The sequence below is a fragment of the Daldinia childiae genome (assembly GCF_008694065.1).
Source record: "Daldinia childiae strain JS-1345 chromosome Unknown Scaffold1, whole genome shotgun sequence".
NCBI lineage: Eukaryota > Fungi > Ascomycota > Sordariomycetes > Xylariales > Hypoxylaceae > Daldinia > Daldinia childiae.
Genome location: NW_022984642.1, coordinates 2,833,912 through 2,850,815, shown reverse-complemented (window position 1 = coordinate 2,850,815; position 16,904 = coordinate 2,833,912). Strand labels below are relative to the sequence as shown.

Here is a 16,904-nt window from a genome sequence, read left to right as displayed (position 1 = left end):
GCCTAACCAGCCTACCAGCCTACCAACCTGCCAACCTGCCAACCTGCCAGCTTGGGAAGCTGTTTTCTCTCCTTGTCCAGTCAAATTCCCATTTCATCCGCCCATCCTTATTCTATCTCATCCAATCCAACAAATTCATACACACCTCGAACTGCCCGCCCGCATCCCGTCGTCCACCCACCCGAACGATAACGCCGCATAGGGGCATGCAGCTGCATTAAAGCACTGCATGATTGTCTAAGGCTGTTTTGGAAGCATTGCATACCAATAAATCGTGCGTGTCTACCCGGCGCCAAAATAGATCCAAGCAAAAAATAAGAGGGCAGATAAACAGCACATCGGCTGCTTCTGCCCGAAAAACAAGACAACAGTCGAAAAAAAAAATTTACGACCGGGGCACTAGACGACAACTGAAAAGTGTCTTGCGGCTACCAAGCTCCTTTCGGAGAACGGGACAACTAACTGACAGGTCGTTAAGTGAAAACTAATATTTGATCTGTCGACACCCATCTCATGTCAATGGCCGTTTTGGCTTTGGTCTATTACGGTAGTTTGCTTCAGTAAAGACGATATATCGATATCCCCTCGAGCACGCTCCGCAGCACAGATCCTGCTGCTCAACACTACCTTGTCATATCTGACCAGTCATTCAATCGCAACTCTCTCGTTACTTTACTTGTACGACAAAATATATGCATCGGACACTGGTATCCAAGCCACCGATACCCACAAACCGGGTCTGAGAAACAAAAAAGGAACAAACTAACGCAGTTCAACCTGTTGATTGATATCTAGGGGGCCCCTGGCAAAGCTTGCTTTAAAAAAAAATTTAGTTTGACTTTTCCAACCTTATTACGGTTTTCACTTAACATTGTTCAATCTGGACTAAGAAAAAAAAGGGGAAAGCTATAGACCTGAGATGTCATGGAGAGCCCTTCGGCACCGCTCGCGGACTACTTCTGGATTGCGGGTGTCGCATCCGTGTCCTACCATGATCTCCCACCTCCAGCTTCTGCCACTCAGGTAGAAGCCACCATTACCGAGGATCGTGAGCCTGATGAGGAGGACCTGCCCGACCCGGCCGTTTCTCCGGCTAATAAGACAAATGCTCGACACTCCCGTCAAAACTCTAACAACCGACTTTCCAAGATATCTACTAGTTCGATTCATACCCTCGAGGAAGTAGATGGGAATACGAGGAGTAATAGAAGCAGTGCTACTATTAGGCCCATCCCTCTTCCTGCGGCCGCTGGCCATGAAAATTTCCTTGGCGATTTCGACTTCGACAAGGCCCTCGTTAAGTTCGCAGCCGAAAGGGAAAACTTTTTGGAGGATTTGAGCTTCTCAGCTGGTGCCAAAACGCAGTCGCGGCCACCGATGGTGAACCCGCGCGCAGAGAGGATAAAAGCTGATGAGTCGAGTGGAAGGATGAGTCCTATGAAAAGCATCAGGGGGAGCATCCGTGGTAGCATACGACGGAAAATAAGCTTCAAGGACATGAATAGCGTGCGCGCAGCCAACAACCCCGAGACCTGGTATGGCCCCTTTTAGCAACCCAGACCGAAGGACCTTCTTGAATGAGCTGGTAGAAGGACTGCCTGCGGAAATTTTCGATCATAACTGCAACAAAGATTCGACGTTCTGTACTGACTTCTGCAAACTAGCTTCAATTCGCACTACTAGGAGAATGAGTAGTTATAACTCCGTCATCCCTCCACCCGAACCTCTTAACCTCGATCCGGATATGCACCCTCTGAAGCGACGCTTTGAACCCGAGCTCCTAGACCGGTACCCTCCCCGAGATAATACGGAAGGTTTAAGCAAGAGGGGGAGATTTCCAGATTATGTACCTATGTTTGCATTCCCAAATGACATTCATATCGTATCGTCAGATGACAGGCCGAGATCGACTTGGCATGGGTTCACGATGACATCGGATGATAACTCTAAGATCTACGGTGTAACCGTTATTGTATGGACGGCACTCACGATGGATGTGGCAGAGGATATCGAGAGACGTTGCGAGCGTTGGAGGCAGAGGCATATGTCTGAGGAGGAGAGGGAGCTTGCGGGCAGCCTTGGGGCACGTCTCGCTGCAGAACGTGCGCATCTATCGCAATTACTTGCCAAGCTCCCCACTATACCGTCTGGGTCTCACGCTCGTGAGACACTCGATGATCAAATTAGTGCGGTAGAGGAGAAAATCAGTCTGATGACAGAAATGTTGCGACCCCTGAGACATGGTGCCGCGTCGAAGATAGATGGCTTGACGGCTGGCGAGAGTGGCCTCTGGACACCTCGAGCGTACGGCATTCTTGGCAGAGATGTTACGAGAGTGGGCTTCTGGAAGGATTGGCTTCGGGCTGTCATTGTGCCAATGTCAGATGGCGGACTTCTTCGCATACCTCCAAGCTCTCCGCGAGTTGGCCGTTGGCAACCACTAGAACGATACGTGGTTAATCTATGCACCGAAGCATTCAGCCCTCTCGGCTCCAAGACCCAGGTTGAGATCGGTGTACGCGAGCTACGCCTGTATGCGCGGAAGGAGGCCATCAACGAGCTTCCGGGATCTCGCAATACTGATCTTTATGCCCTATTCAGGTCTCTCTCCCTCGAGAATATTGTCGCTCTTTTCGGAGTATGCCATGTCAGAATCTCGGATTATCTTGCTCTCTTCGCATACCGCGATGCTACACTTAGCCTCCCACGCTCTGGTCAGCTTATTATATCCGCTAGCCTGGGCGAGTATTTTCATACCTATCCTACCGGCACGGCTTATATCTGCTCTTGACGCACCTTGCCCTTATATCGTCGGTATTGAGCGAAGATACGACAATATCGTGCTTCCAGATGACGATTACGTCTTGGTTGATCTCGACAAGGACACAATTGACGCAACGGCGTTGCCAATCCGCCTCCCAAAACAACATCGTCGGAAGCTTCTTTCACTCTTGCAATTTGCGGCGCCGCATAGCTTACGTTACGGCGTCATGACAGGGCCGCCTCCCTATGCAATTGAGTCTTTCCCCTATGACTCCTTCTCCGTCGAGAATAGTGCTCTTGTCAACGAGAAAGCCTCAGCAAGTATGCTGTACAAATGGGTCGCACAGAATTCGTCTTCCTTTGGGGAAGCCGAGCCCGCAGATACCGTCAAGCCACCTGTGTTTAATGCGTTCTTGCATGCAAAGCCTGGGGCTGATCGGCCTACCACTAGCAAATCAAACAAGACGAGTCCTCCGTCATCAGTGTCACCAGTCTCTGTGAATTTCCCGCCTATGCCTGCCACACCAGTTTCTAGAAGCGACTCGGGATACGCACTATCGTCCACGCTGAGAGAAAAAAGATCGGGTCATTTCGAGAAGGAAGGTCGGCGTAGTTCGTCATTTGGCCACGCCCCTGTCCACCGACCTCACGCACCATTCTTTAACGGTCATCAGTCAAACCTATCCATCTCAGCCATTTCGATCGATTCGCAGTCATCTTATGGTGGTTACGCTCCATCAACCTACGCCCAGTCAACCCTAGCAGCATCTACAGTGATGCCTAACATGCTCGTTCAGCCTGTGGAGAACACTGACTCTACAATGTGGGTTGAGGGACATTGCTTCAATTATAGCGGTAACGATACAACCTCAACCTGTACGATTTGCGATGAGCGTTGTGAAGGTGACGGATGGTATAAGTGCTCTGGTTGTGGAGCAATTTCGCACGGACGTTGTCTTGGATGTGTTTGTCTCGTGTGTCCAGTTGCTTTCAACGCCGATAAGGTCCGGGCTTCTTTCGTTCGTTGCCTTGCGAGTATCCTTTATACATACCGCAAGTATCTCGGTCGGCCAACAAAAGAACAAAAGAACAACGGCCAACTTTACGGATTCGACATGAATGGTTTCATCAAAAGCTTGCCACACGACCAGCAAGAGTACGTAACCATGATGAAGGAGACGCAAGGTATGTTACCATTCTTAGGTTTTATCTTATGGTATTTACTAATCGTGCATTAGCATTTAACGAATTCATCCATGAGCGTGAGACGAAGCCTGCTACCAACCCAGAGATTCGGCTTTTTGATGACATAATTCTCGCCAAGAAGGCTCGCGGCAAAACCAGCCTGTCTTCGGGATTGTCGCGCCTCTCGACAATAAGGGCCTCGCATGGTGTCTCGGCATCCCTACCCGGCCTGCAGATACCATCCAGACACATGAAACCAACGTCTTTTCTAACAGACACATCTGATCACATATGGAGAACTGCCAGCGTTCCTGTACCAAGCTCGAAGTTTCAAGGCGATTATCATTCAGTGACAACAAGAATGCCGGCTCGGTTAGACCCTTCACTGATGAAGGAACCTCGTGCTATCCAAGGCGTACCGCATCCTGAACAACGCAGAAGAGGCGTCATGAGGAAGCAGGTCCCCAGTATGCTGATCCCTAACTCTCCCTAAATATTTCAATAGCTCGGGTTGGCTGTGCCGACTACGTGCACACAACCGCAAGCTGAATCCAGCAACTTGCTAGAATGTAATATTAACCTGGCCGAGGGCTTTCAGTCCGGCCCAGTCATGTACTATAGCTCTACGAGGGGACACAGGGGATGAGCGGGATGTCCCCGGAGTCGTATTCATCTGAGAAAGAAGAGATCACAAGATTGCCGTCTATATTCCGTTCCCATTCCGAACTAGCATCTGATGGCGACTTTTTTTTTACAGCATTAGACGAATGAAAGAATTAGGAGGAATAATGTCTAGCTAAAATTTGCTTATTAGACGAACTAGCTGAGATGGCTTAGCCTAGTTGAGAGGAGAGAGATGAAGGAGAAGATGAAAATAGTGAGGGTGAGAGGGAGAGGTTGATGATGAAAGAGGGAAGTGAAGAGAATCACTGTGGAAAAGACCAGCTTGAATATGTCGTTGGACTTATTGCAGAGATAGGCAGGCAGATCGCGTTCAATTTACAGAAAGAACCTCTGAAAGGCAAACATGCGGTCTTAAGATGAGTAGATGTTAATGTGAGTTATGCGTAATATAGCACGGCACGCATATAATATTTAATTGGACTATTGATTTGCATGTAACCCTTTTTGTTTTCTTCCTTCGACTATCTGAAAACTGTCGTTGTGTCCTGTGTTCGCTATTGCGGCGCCAAGCCCTCCCCCCCCTTTTCTACGATATGGGTATAACTTTGACTTTGACACTCGCTACCTGCCTACCCGCTCTCTGTGTGTTCCTAAATCCCCTGGTAAGCAACAGTAGTTCCTCTTACGTAGGTATGTATGTACTCGTTCTCCGTCCTTCGCATTAGGTTGACCGGACTAATGATTGGCTGACTACCCGAATGAGAACGTCGTATTTGTCTCCTTTCCTCTCTTCTCTTCTCCTTTCCCCCTTCATCCCCTTTCACAATGCGGATCTGGGATTCATACACTTGACTTCGTTTACTTCGCTCAGCGGCGAGGTTGATCCTTTTTCTAGCTGCTGCAACTTCCTCGCCTTTGCGGTTTCTGCCCCTGGTTTTTTCTGAACTACGGTAATCCGTACATCGTATCTAATGCGTAGGAGGGCCTGTTAACTGTCGTCTTGAGCGAAAGCCCTGGTAGGCTGGGCTAGACTGGACTTTAAGTAAGGCTCTTGTTCATCGAGTTCCGCCCCCGGCACCAGAGTTCCCTCGATTACCCGGATTACGACCGTCGCCTCCTGGATTAGATCTGGGCTTTGGTTTCGGTTGCCGCTCATAGGCGTTAGGACTCGGTCTGCGCCTGCGTTGGGCTCCACCTCCACCTCCGTTTCCATGGGTATGGTCATGGTCGTGATCGTGACTGTGATTATGGGCGTGTTGTTGACGCCGTCGTGCCGCTAGCGCCCTCTCTCGGGGGTCGTCTGGCATGCCGCGGTCTGAATCCGAGTCCGACGACGAGTCATCGTCTGATGAGGATTCGTCGGAGGACTCGCCTACCTGACTAGGTGGGTGGTATATGCAGCATACTATTATCACTATCTGTTAGAAAATTTGAAATTCAGGGGTTGAATGCTTAGAGCAAGAGTAAAGATGAGAGATATAAAATTACCTTTTGACCGCTTTCGTCCCAGTCCCTCATTATCAACTACGGACTCAGCCCATTGGACGCGGTGATCGGAAGCCGGGTGCGCGCCGCGCAGCCGCAGGATGGCGGGGGCTGCCGACGCCGGGGCCTGAGTGCCGGTCTGCGTTCTGGAGCCGGTAGGCGCTTCCGTCTGGACCTGGGTCTGGGAGCCCTGGGGGCGATCGCGCTGGCGCTGGGAATTTGGCGCAGACATTGTTTACGCGCGTATTTCTGTGTGTACCTTACGTATAAGTGGAGTGGGATGGGAAACCGTAGGTAGGTAAGTAATAATGAGAGGCGAGTTAGAGATAATGTATGTATGTATGTATGTATGTGTATACGTAGGTCGAGCAAGAAACTTCTACGATTCGTTTCTTGGTATTTACTGGCTCTCTCTCTCTCTCCCTACGACCGAGGATGGGAAATATGTCGAATGAAGACGGTATACTGGATCCGTGTTCCCGCTACGTTACCTGCGGCGCGTTGCTGCTTTGCTGTTTTGCTGCTTTACTGCTGCTTCTCCTACGTGCAGATTTTCTGCGGAGTAAGGAGGAGTAACGATCGTCTATGTATGCATACGTGTAGGCCTTGGAACGGTCGAGGGTTATCGAAGGATCAACAAGTGCCTGGTTTCTCGGCTTCTAATTGTTCGGCAGTATTCAAAGTTTTTTTTTATAGGATTTGTTTGTTTATTTGTATGTTTGTTCTTGTCTGTAACGTTCCGGACGCCCCGAGGGGTGCGCGTTTTTGTAATGCAGGCGGGTTTGGATTTTCTGGAATGAGCGATTATATGGAATTTTAGAAAATCTCCAAAAAGTTTCGTATTAATTTGTTTTCGCCCCCCCGCCGTCAACTCTCTATCTCTCTCTCCCCCGCTTCTTTTTTTTGTCTTGTCTGTCCTCTCCCTAGCTTAAGAAGTCGCGCACGAGGTACACACACGAGTTTGTGTGTGTATATGTGTGTACACTATGCAATATGTAATATGTAATAAGAAAAAGCTTGGGGTAATACTAGAATAACAAAGCTGAGTGGGCACTTTTAAAAGCACGAGACGGAGAAACGGGTAACCCGACCAAAGGGTTAACCAATACCTAGGTAATGATGAAGAGGGTGACTTAGATTATTGGTCTTCTTCCGCCTTAAGCTTCATATAAAACCCCCAAATTTATAATAAATATATTAATCATGTAACTAAGGAATGTTGCATTCTAGTCCTAAAGTTTCTAGACAATGGAATCGATGCATTTCGTGGGGAAAATGGGACAAAATGAATAAAATGGACAGGGAAAAACAATCAGGTTGTTATCGTTCAAAGCATCACCCCACCATTGCCCCGCGTCATAATAGGTATGCTTAGGTAGGTAGGTACCTCTGTACTCGTCAAAGCTTACCTTGTACTGTATAGTGAGGTACACACCTAACCCAGGACCCCGGTTCAGGGTCCGACCCATCTTAATTCCACCATGATTTAAAAATGAAAAGTTCGATTTCACGTGAGAAAGAGTTGCATCTTCAAAATTACATGTAACTAATATACCATGTATTTTATATTCATATTTTATATAATACATATTTTATTTCCTTTACACGTATAATAATAGTTGGAGTTGAGCTATGATAATATTAAAACGAAGAGGTAGCAGTACCCTCTCTCTCCCGCTTCCGGTGCTTCTCAAGTTTCTTTTGACCCTTCATACTCCTTCGGGGCCGGGATCTCCGTGACGCTGCAGTAACCTTTGGTTTGTTTAACACCCAACCGTTCATGGGCCTACGAGAAGATATAAACTTGCCCTCGGGAGTATACACGTCCACGATAGGCCAGTTAGGTTCATCATCCTCGCCTTGCTCTTCAACAGGGGGAGGGCGGGGTGCCTTCTTTTTAGGATCTTCGACAAGAGCTTCTAGCCTTTCTAATGCCGAAAGTTCCTTTTTCTCTTCAGATTTCTCAACAGGCGGCGTGTCCGATACTGGTCTTTCTTTGAAAAGGTCCTTCGTGCGCACTTGAGCGGTGATTTCTACCCACCCGACACCTTCAATTAGGATGTCAGTGGATAGAACTCGGTACGGTAGCCGGTCTATGGTTAAACCGACGGCTTCTTTTCTCATTAAGGGTCCGGTCCTTTTCGTTGTTACGTCCCATTTGAGCTCGAAAGAGCCTGCTAGTTTTGTTTTCTCGCCAGTCCCTGGTACTGCTATATTTTCAACGTTGACCTCGCCTGTCTGGTTCTGGATTCCAATCGCCTTCTCCGTCCTTGAAACATGCGCTTCGATTGGTGTGAACGCATATGCCAACATGATTGGTGCTGGTTCTCTCGGGGTAATGCGGATGAACCCACCAAGAAGTAAGGACCGACTTGGTGTAAGCGTCATTTGTTCTGGTATGACTCGAGAGCGCATGATCAAAGATAAGCGGTGTTCCTCCTTGACATACTTCTCAAGACCAGTGCGTTCTAAACCAGGAAGGTCGATTAGCTCTCCTCGGCCGTTTCCAAATGGAATCCGGATTGGCGATGCTGTCGTCCCTGGTAGGTCAGAAACTAGCGGCATTTCTGGGTAATTAGTCTCCTTGACTGCGGGTGGTAAAAGGGCGTATTCGTCAAGCTCCTCTTCCTCCATATCTTCCATCTCCTGAACTGCTAAGTCTTCCTGGGCTAGTTCCGGCTTGGTTTCGGCCTTCTCCATTGAAGTTGCATCCTTGCTTGATGTCCTTGCTTGCATTTCAACCGTGATTTGATGTTTCGAAGGGGGTAGATTCATTCTGCCCTTAGGAAAGATAGCTTCGAATAGTTGACTCTTGCCAACATTTGCCTTGCCGACCATCCAACCAGCACCACCCCGTTTCCATACATCTTCTTTCAGCTCCCTAGTCCACCAACTCCGTTTTGCGCTAAGGGCTATGAGATTACCTAGACGCACATTACGTCCCGTCCGTCCAAGAGCCTCCCGAAGTACCTCCTGCAACCATGGAAACATCCTGTCTACCTGAACTTTCGTCGGCGCGAGTAAATCGCATCTAGTTATCACGAAGCTTAGCTCCATCTTCTGATTACCATAGAACTTTCCCGTACTGGCACGGCGGTTCTTAGTCCTCAGAGGCATGGTGTCGAGCAGATACGAAAGTTGCGGTAGTAGAGACATGGGGAAGTCGGCAGCGTCGAGAACATGGTAGACATGATTATATTTGTATGGAGATTCGAGGATCGTATCCCTTATAGATTCTATCGAAGGATGATATATCGATTCTCCAGTATGGTTATGTAGCAATGAATGGCATCTATCGCATAAGGGAACCTTTGGAGGTGGTCGTTGGTTCGCCTCTGGAGGAACTATACTTAGCATAAGCGCCTCTACGTCAACACCCTTTTTTTCAGCTCCTCGTGATCGAAGTGTTTAAGCGCATCTTCGTAGACTTTATCCTCACGGCGGGAACGATTCGCCTCCTCGGGCCGGATCCAATTTTGAACAGCTTTGCGACTCAGATCATAATATCCAGGTTGGTTAGGAGAAATAGTTTGCGACAAGGCACCACAACCCCGGCATTGTTTTGGTAGCCTTTGTATAGAATGATTTTTCTGAGAGTCACTTTTAGAAAGTGACGAATCCTCTGCAAATGCATCAGCTTGCATGTGCAAATGACGATGTTGTATCCTCCATCGTGAAGTTCGTATTCGAGAAGACGATGCAGCAGGGCCAAGTCTCTGATGATACGAGGCAGTATTTAGGGACGGACATAAAAATAGAGGTAATTCGATTCTTCTTGGGTGTTCCGCAATGTTAAGTGCAGTATTGAGCCATCTTGACGACAAGGCGCGGTGCATCTTATCGTACAATGGGAGAAGAATATACCTAATAATGGCCTGGAGGGGCTGTAGTAAAAGAGGTTTAACCAAAATCTTTTTTAGAAATTTTTGGTCGCAACAAAGCTTAAGCCAGTGACGTTAGAGCTAAAAGAATCCCTGTACCAGTACCCCTGTTACCACGAGCGATAAGGTTATCGATAGTGTATGTATAGGTAAGTTTTCAGTAACGTTAAAGTGCCAGGTAAAATTTAATAAAGTGCCAACCCATCCACTTTCCACGTGACATAAGCCATACAAAGCCACAACGCCATAATAAAATAATGAAATAAAAAAAATATTTATTAGATTTTAGTTATATATATAATAACTTTACGAATAAATATAAAAAAAAATTATAAAAATATTTATTAATTAAAACAAAAAGTTACGTAATTATTATCAAATTTAAATAAAATTAAAATGAAAATTTAATATATTATTTAATATTTATATAAAATATAAAAATAAATATAAATTTACGAAATAAATTATAAAAATTTTATTTCTTTTTTTATTAAATTTATAAATTTTTAATTTAAATGAAAATAATTTTTATAAAATTTCAAATATTATATATATAAAGTTATTTAAAAATATATTAAAAAATAAAAGATTATTTTTAACCGCATTAGGATCAATTTTAGTCGTAGTCACGTGCAACCTAGATTTCCTTCTTTCTTCTTTTTTTTTCCTCCTGGTCTATTTGTAAATTTGGATGGAATTTCATAGAATTATTAATAATATATAATATATAAAAAGTGGTAAAAAATTACCCTGTATTAGTCAAATACGGGCCATTTTCATTATGGCGTTGTGGCTTTGGTGGCTTATGTCACGTGGAAAGTGGATGGGTTGGCACTTTATTAAATTTTACCTGGCACTTTAACGTTACTGGTAAGTTTTGTAACTTTGTACTGGTGTCAGCTGCTACGTCAATTATTGGATCCAGCTGTCCTTCTTTCTGTCCTTTATGTACAACTCAACTTAGCTCACCCCTGCATATTTCTTCTACCATCTTTTCATCGCACAGCAGCTATCTAAATCTAACATATTCACACCAAATATACAAGTCTCACATTAACAATGACAGAAAATCCCCAGGCTATGGATGATCCGGCGGCGGCGCGAGCTGCAGAGCAAGCACGTCTACGCAAGGAACGCCGAGAAGCTAAGATCAAAGCTGGGGGAGCCGCACGACTGAGCAAGATCACAGGATTGGGAGGAGGCATACAACGAGGTAGGATCCTTAGTCTTCCGATAAAATCCCCAATGATCTAACTAGTATATGTAGATCCAGTACTACAACCGTCGTCAGAAACCAGTACGCCACAAGAAACCTCAACCACATCAACTCCAATCACAAAACCCACCCAGGCCTCAGAACAGCATGGAGACCCGGACGAAGTCGACATATCGCAGCACTACTACGAACCGAATACAACTGCTCGCCTGCCGCCAAGCGCCACCCCACCCAATGACATCTCCGAAGCTCAACTGCGGCAGATGATCCTCGGCCTCGATCGTCAATCCTCCGCCACCCCACCCCAACCGGGCCGGAACCCGCTCAACGGCCCCTTACCGCCGATCCCCGGCGTAGAGGGCGTCGACGAAGACCCCATGATGAAGATGCTTTCGCAAATGATGTCCGGCGGCATGCCCGGCGGCGCAGGCGGTAACCCCTTCGCCGGGACACCTATGGAGGGCCTCCTCGGCAGTCTAGGCGGCATGAACCCCAACGCCAGCGGCGGCCCCGGCAACCCCATGCAGCAAGCGCAACAACCCCCAGTCGACAAAAGCGCCAACCTCTGGCGCATTCTGCACGCTGTATTCGCGCTCGGCCTGGGCCTCTACGTCGCGCTATCCACCACCTTCTCCGGCACGCTTACGGAGCGCGAGCACTCGGCCATCAACACCACCCCGATAGCGCGGAAACAGACAGCGTAGAGCGCACGCGCGCGTATTTCTTCACCGTGTTTGCCTCGGTCGAGGCGCTACTACTAACGACGCGGTATTTCATGGATAAGGGGCGGGAGTCGCCCAAGGGCTGGATGTGGACTGCGAGCGGGTTTTTGCCCGGGCGCGCGAGGACGTATTCTCAGCATGCGCTGCGCTATGGACAGATGTTAAGTACGGTTAGGGGCGATGCGCTGGTTTGCGTGTTTGTGCTGGGGGTTTGTTCGTGGTTGAGATCGTGAGGGTGGGGAGTATGGGATAGGGTAATGAGAATTAGACATTATGCGCGGTGGGTAGTAATATGACATATTATGTGTGAAAGGACGCTGGTGCGGTATCGACTCGCTCCCCTGAATGGCGACATTGGGCTGTTATCATGGGAAAGTTTATTTGTTTCTTCCGTCGGGGGTTGCGGTGTTTGATCCTATTTTAGATATTGTATCGAGTATGCACACAGCAATGTCTACAGCTATATAATACTGCTGCGTTGGAAGTCCTAGTTACCTTTTTTGCCTTTCTTTTTAGACCGTGCCAGTGTCTAAAAAAAGCCTAGTTCGTTAAGCATAGAGGTACTAGATCTGAGATTACTCCTGAGTCTTTCATTAACTAGTTGAATTATTTTAGTTTCCCCCCTTTGCATAGACTAAATACGATTGTCGTACTTGGAATAGTTGTACAATGTGCTAATGCCCCCCTTTTTAAGCTCTATGTATTCCATTTGATGCTTTCTCTCCTACCCAATGCAAGATTGCCTTAGAAGTACATAACTCCCCTAGCTAGGTAATATTATAACATTTAAGTAAATCAAAATAACTAGTAAGAACCTCCAAAACTAGGGGTATGGTCCAGACGGGCGCCGAATAACCCATCATGGCTCTAAAACCGCCACGAGGAATTTCCCAAACATACCACGTACGCTCCCCCTATTTTCTTTTACGCATGTGAAAACCACCGCCGTACTAAAAGCGAAGATGAATGTCTCTCTCCATTGCTTGTCAAGGGAATACTGTCTTGGTAAGAGCGTAGCCATAGCTCTGGGCGCAACGAAGAGTGCTAGCTCTTTTCTGCGGGCCGCTTTCTCTAAGAGGACACTCCATCCGCATAGGAAACAGCCAGATCCGACACAGATGCCCCCGTCGATAATCTGTCTGGACTGCGTGTCCTTCCCGATGACGTGCGGGCCGAGCTTCGTCCGTGCTAGACATACTCCGTAGTAGAAAAGGGTGATAAACGCGGCCAGGAATGACGACGAGCGTGCTGCAGATAGAAGCGCAGTTCGAAACCCCTTAATATTCTTCTTCCGGGCTAGTAAATTCAGGGGTAGATACGTGATCATAGACCACTTGAAGGATCGGTAAAACCGGGATAGGGCATGGTATTCGCAAGATGGCCCGCAACCCATATGCACGACTTCGCACGGAAATGGGATGGACTTGGCAGGATCGCCCCACGCCGGGGGCCATTTATAGTCTACGCACATTGATTGGAGGAGCGGTGCTTGTCCCGTTTCCTCACCGTATTGGAGCTCCCCGTGTGGCAACGCCGAAGTGCTTCAATAAGGCGGGAGTCTACCGCCGCGGCCGAGCTGATCCATTTCGTGTATGCTTTGGGTAGCTGTGAAGGTGAGTAGAACCACGCCCACATGATAAGGGCGGAAGATGTGGCGAAGATAGTTGGGTCAGCCAACTTCGATATCAAAGATTCAACCTAAAAACTATTAGTGATACAAGCCTCTGTTGGCTTAATAGCAGCTTTTTCGTACCCAAGTCCATTGCCCGGTGGCAACCATCCGTTGTCCTCTCCGGGACCATGCCTCACTGACTATCACATCAAGAGCTCTGGTAACCGCGAACAAAGTCAAGTCTAAAGTCCGACCGGCATATCGTACTGTTTCTTGCTTGGCGTTTTGCGGACCATCAGGGTTGATAGTAATCGTTTCTGAAAAACCATCACTCTTCTTCGACTGTAGCAGCCGGAGGCTAAGCCAGGCTGCAATGAACGTCGATAACCATCTTGAAAATCTAGTTGAATGAAGGTTAGTTGAACGTCAATTGATGATGGGTTGGGATATGCGCTAAGGCATACTGATGCCAAGCCTCCCCAATGAAACATTCACAGTTGTCATAGAGCTCCGGACTTGCCTTTTTAGGGTCAGGGTAGGAAGCTGACCTGACCATAGACGACTCAGAGCTCTACTAAGTAGAACCTTCAACAAGCAAGTTAGTATCAGGGTTTATTATATTTTAGGGTAGCATTGTCTATAGACCTCACTCGAGCAGCTATGAGCTAGTTATGGGAAATCTTGCCTCTAGTAACGTCGTTCCGCCTACGAGGGCCGCACAGAATGTTGGAAATCTTTGAAGTTCTAATCCCCCACGCAAGATACGTTGCAGGGATGAGATGAAGGAGTCGTGGGGCTGCGTGACAGTAACAACACCCTTGTCCCTCCGCCTTCTAGTTACATACTGGAGAATCAACGTGAGGAGCCTTGGTGCAACAGCAGAAGTGTAGCCTAAGACATAGGCCCGAATAAGAGGTCTTAGGAGGGGTGGTATAGATTCATCCAGTCTCTTTCGGGTTCTTGGTAGAAGTTGAGACGATGTCATCGTTACAACGCTCACGACTAACGCGTCGGATTACGTGATGCCGCGACTTGCGGACAAAAGGTCTTAGTGTTGGTTTATACTTAAGAATTACCTATGAAAAAGAATAGGTTAAGATAGTTTTGCTATGCCTTTATATCAATTATTGAGACACGCCGCCCGTCCAAAATGAAAAGCTTTAATCAAGATAGTTTGTCTTTGGTCCAATACTTTGCCAATGGGTTTGAGCAATTGAGTTTGCATTTGGAGGGATATGAGCTTCAGCGTAGGTGTTTTAGATATGTCAATGGTTTCCGGAGAATAGACAGTTGACGTCAAGTCTGCTCTGTGTTAGATAGTCTATGTCGATTGGCGTAGGTAATAAGCAACCGGGAACGGGGTCTAATGAGGAAATGCGGAAGCTATGCGTGCCGAACATAAATAGCGATATTAGGGAACTAACCGTGAGGTAATTGACTTGACTGATAGACCGCGTATGTAATGAGCTAGCTAATGAAGCAAAGCAAAGTTGTTAAATGTAAGGTTAGCTCACTGGGTTAGTCTCTTTTGGCGATTCAGCCGAGGTGCATTGGCGATAGTGCCCGAAGAAATAAAATGAGCAGATCTGCTTGTTGGAGACGTAGTTTCGTAGGAATATCTTGACTGAGCCACATATAAATTATAAAATTGGAGTGAAGTTCATGCATGCATGTAACCTGCGCTGCGAGCTGTAGCCATCATATAAAGCCGTAGAAGATGGATTAATAAAAGGGACACAAACTGGCCTAAAGAAGCACAAGTTAGTACTATGTAACTAAATCGGTCACCGAATATTTCTTGTACTGGGCGAACCCCGGAATTTTGGGGTCAAGATCTGGGATCGTCCAACACTATCTCGGCCGAATATTCGCATTTAGAATTCAGTTTAAGGATAGAAAGACACATCTTGGGCAACATGTTACCGACTTGATTTGTGGCGAGGGTGTTTGCTACTGCAATAATGATCACGGTGGATTTGATTATCTTGCGTATAGGCAGATAGGGTGGTGGGATGATATAATATACGTACAATAATTCTATATTATTTGCAAACAAGACATGGTACGGACGTAAACGACTGGATGCAGTCGGAGACAGCCCCAGTCTTTGCTCATGGGGAGCGCCGGGAATATGTATCGTGTGCGTGCAAGTCGACAACAATGTGACAACTGGATGATGGGCCAACTTATAACGGAATATCCTGCGCCACTATTTCTTTTTTTAAGAAGAATAGCTTGACTTGACTCGGCGATGTTAGGATTAATTCTTGTTTTGGACTATAATATTCCGACCCATCTGTAAGATAGAAAGTGGTGTCTATGAAAAATCTGGATGCTCGAAGAGAAAGAAATTGACATGTGATTGAGCCTCGGAGCGTTTCCCCTGCCAAGCCAAGAATAACTTTTTGGATGATGAAGTCAAGAGACGTCTATGCAATGCGGTAGGACCTCGAGTCAATTGAATATAAGTATCTAGGTACCTAAGTAGCTTTGTATACAGGTAAGCTCTCTAGGTTACATGTACATATGTAAATTTGCATTGAAAGGCAACTGCAAGGGAAATTATTCCTGTACCCAGACACCTCGGCTATGATGTTGTGTAAGAACAATGAAGGTCACCTTACCCCGTTCTTGCCTACCTCCTACATGCCCAGGTAGGTAACCCGTACATTCGATGTTTTTTTTTATTTATTATTTATACAACACATGTAATATACAACATAACTAACCCCAGATCCTAAACAGCTTGCAAGACTGGAAGAACGGAGCGTGGAGAAGAGCTCAGCACTAATTTAGACTCAAGTAACATAACCGTGACCTATTACCAATTGAGAATGTGCTATTAAAGCACTAAAATAGTCTTTGTTATAGGAAAAAGCGACTCCTAGCCTCCTACGTAATACCAGACAATAGTATTATGTTAATATCATAACTTGTAAGTGTCAATGGGTCGATAGAGGATAGAGAGGCAGATCATCGATAGACTCATAGCTTCAAGTTCTCCTCTTCTACCCCCCTCACCTCATTTTACTACCGGTACTTAATTCCGTACTATTAATGTACTATGCATGTAAGCATGGATTCCATGCCTTGTATTAGCTTAGTGTGGAAGGAACATATATAAGAAAAGCGCAAGAGTAAAAAAAAATTTATAGAAAAGAAGGTGGCTTGTTAAGCTTGCTCCTTACTCGTTACTTGATGCTTGCTACAATTACTATTACATACTTCGTACATACCTTCCTATACTTATTGCTAGCAGGTGACTACTATTAGGTGACTACTACTTATTTGCGGAGTAAAGGAAATGGTGATGGTGGTTTCTCTAATCGATTACTCGGTTTTCTCCAGCGAATAGTAGACGACTCCGAATACTTCCTGCTCGTCATTCTTTCCTTTCGTCCAATTACTATCCACTT

The 16,904-nt window shown here is 46.5% G+C and overlaps 5 protein-coding genes across 5 annotated transcripts; 2 read left to right on the top strand and 3 right to left on the bottom strand.

Annotated features, from left to right (window-relative positions):
* Window positions 1-924: 924 nt before the first annotated feature.
* Window positions 925-4,441, top strand: GL218_00742 (uncharacterized protein; the record flags this gene model as incomplete). The annotated part of the gene is made up of 4 exons (XM_033577177.1): window positions 925-1,535; window positions 1,684-2,745; window positions 2,828-3,948; window positions 4,002-4,441. The coding sequence occupies 4 exons, from the start codon at window positions 925-927 to the stop codon at window positions 4,439-4,441; spliced, it is 3,234 nt and encodes a 1,077-aa protein (XP_033441529.1).
* A 1,186-nt stretch (window positions 4,442-5,627) lies between these two features.
* GL218_00741 (Type 1 phosphatases regulator ypi-1) lies at window positions 5,628-6,289 on the bottom strand (the record flags this gene model as incomplete). Its single annotated transcript, XM_033577176.1, has 2 exons — window positions 5,628-5,977; window positions 6,061-6,289. 2 exons carry the CDS (start codon window positions 6,287-6,289, stop codon window positions 5,628-5,630), a joined length of 579 nt encoding a protein of 192 aa, XP_033441530.1.
* A 1,409-nt stretch (window positions 6,290-7,698) lies between these two features.
* Window positions 7,699-9,174, bottom strand: GL218_00740 (putative gtp-binding protein; the record flags this gene model as incomplete). The annotated part of the gene is made up of 1 exon (XM_033577175.1): window positions 7,699-9,174. The coding sequence occupies one exon, from the start codon at window positions 9,172-9,174 to the stop codon at window positions 7,699-7,701; it is 1,476 nt and encodes a 491-aa protein (XP_033441531.1).
* Window positions 9,175-10,997: 1,823 nt separating this feature from the next.
* On the top strand, window positions 10,998-11,858 carry GL218_00739 (putative sad1 interacting factor 1 protein; the record flags this gene model as incomplete). Its single annotated transcript, XM_033577174.1, has 2 exons — window positions 10,998-11,151; window positions 11,206-11,858. The coding sequence occupies 2 exons, from the start codon at window positions 10,998-11,000 to the stop codon at window positions 11,856-11,858; spliced, it is 807 nt and encodes a 268-aa protein (XP_033442050.1).
* Window positions 11,859-13,337: 1,479 nt separating this feature from the next.
* GL218_00738 (uncharacterized protein) lies at window positions 13,338-14,044 on the bottom strand (the record flags this gene model as incomplete). The annotated part of the gene is made up of 3 exons (XM_033577173.1): window positions 13,338-13,574; window positions 13,630-13,888; window positions 13,953-14,044. 3 exons carry the CDS (start codon window positions 14,042-14,044, stop codon window positions 13,338-13,340), a joined length of 588 nt encoding a protein of 195 aa, XP_033442049.1.
* Window positions 14,045-16,904: the final 2,860 nt, after the last annotated feature.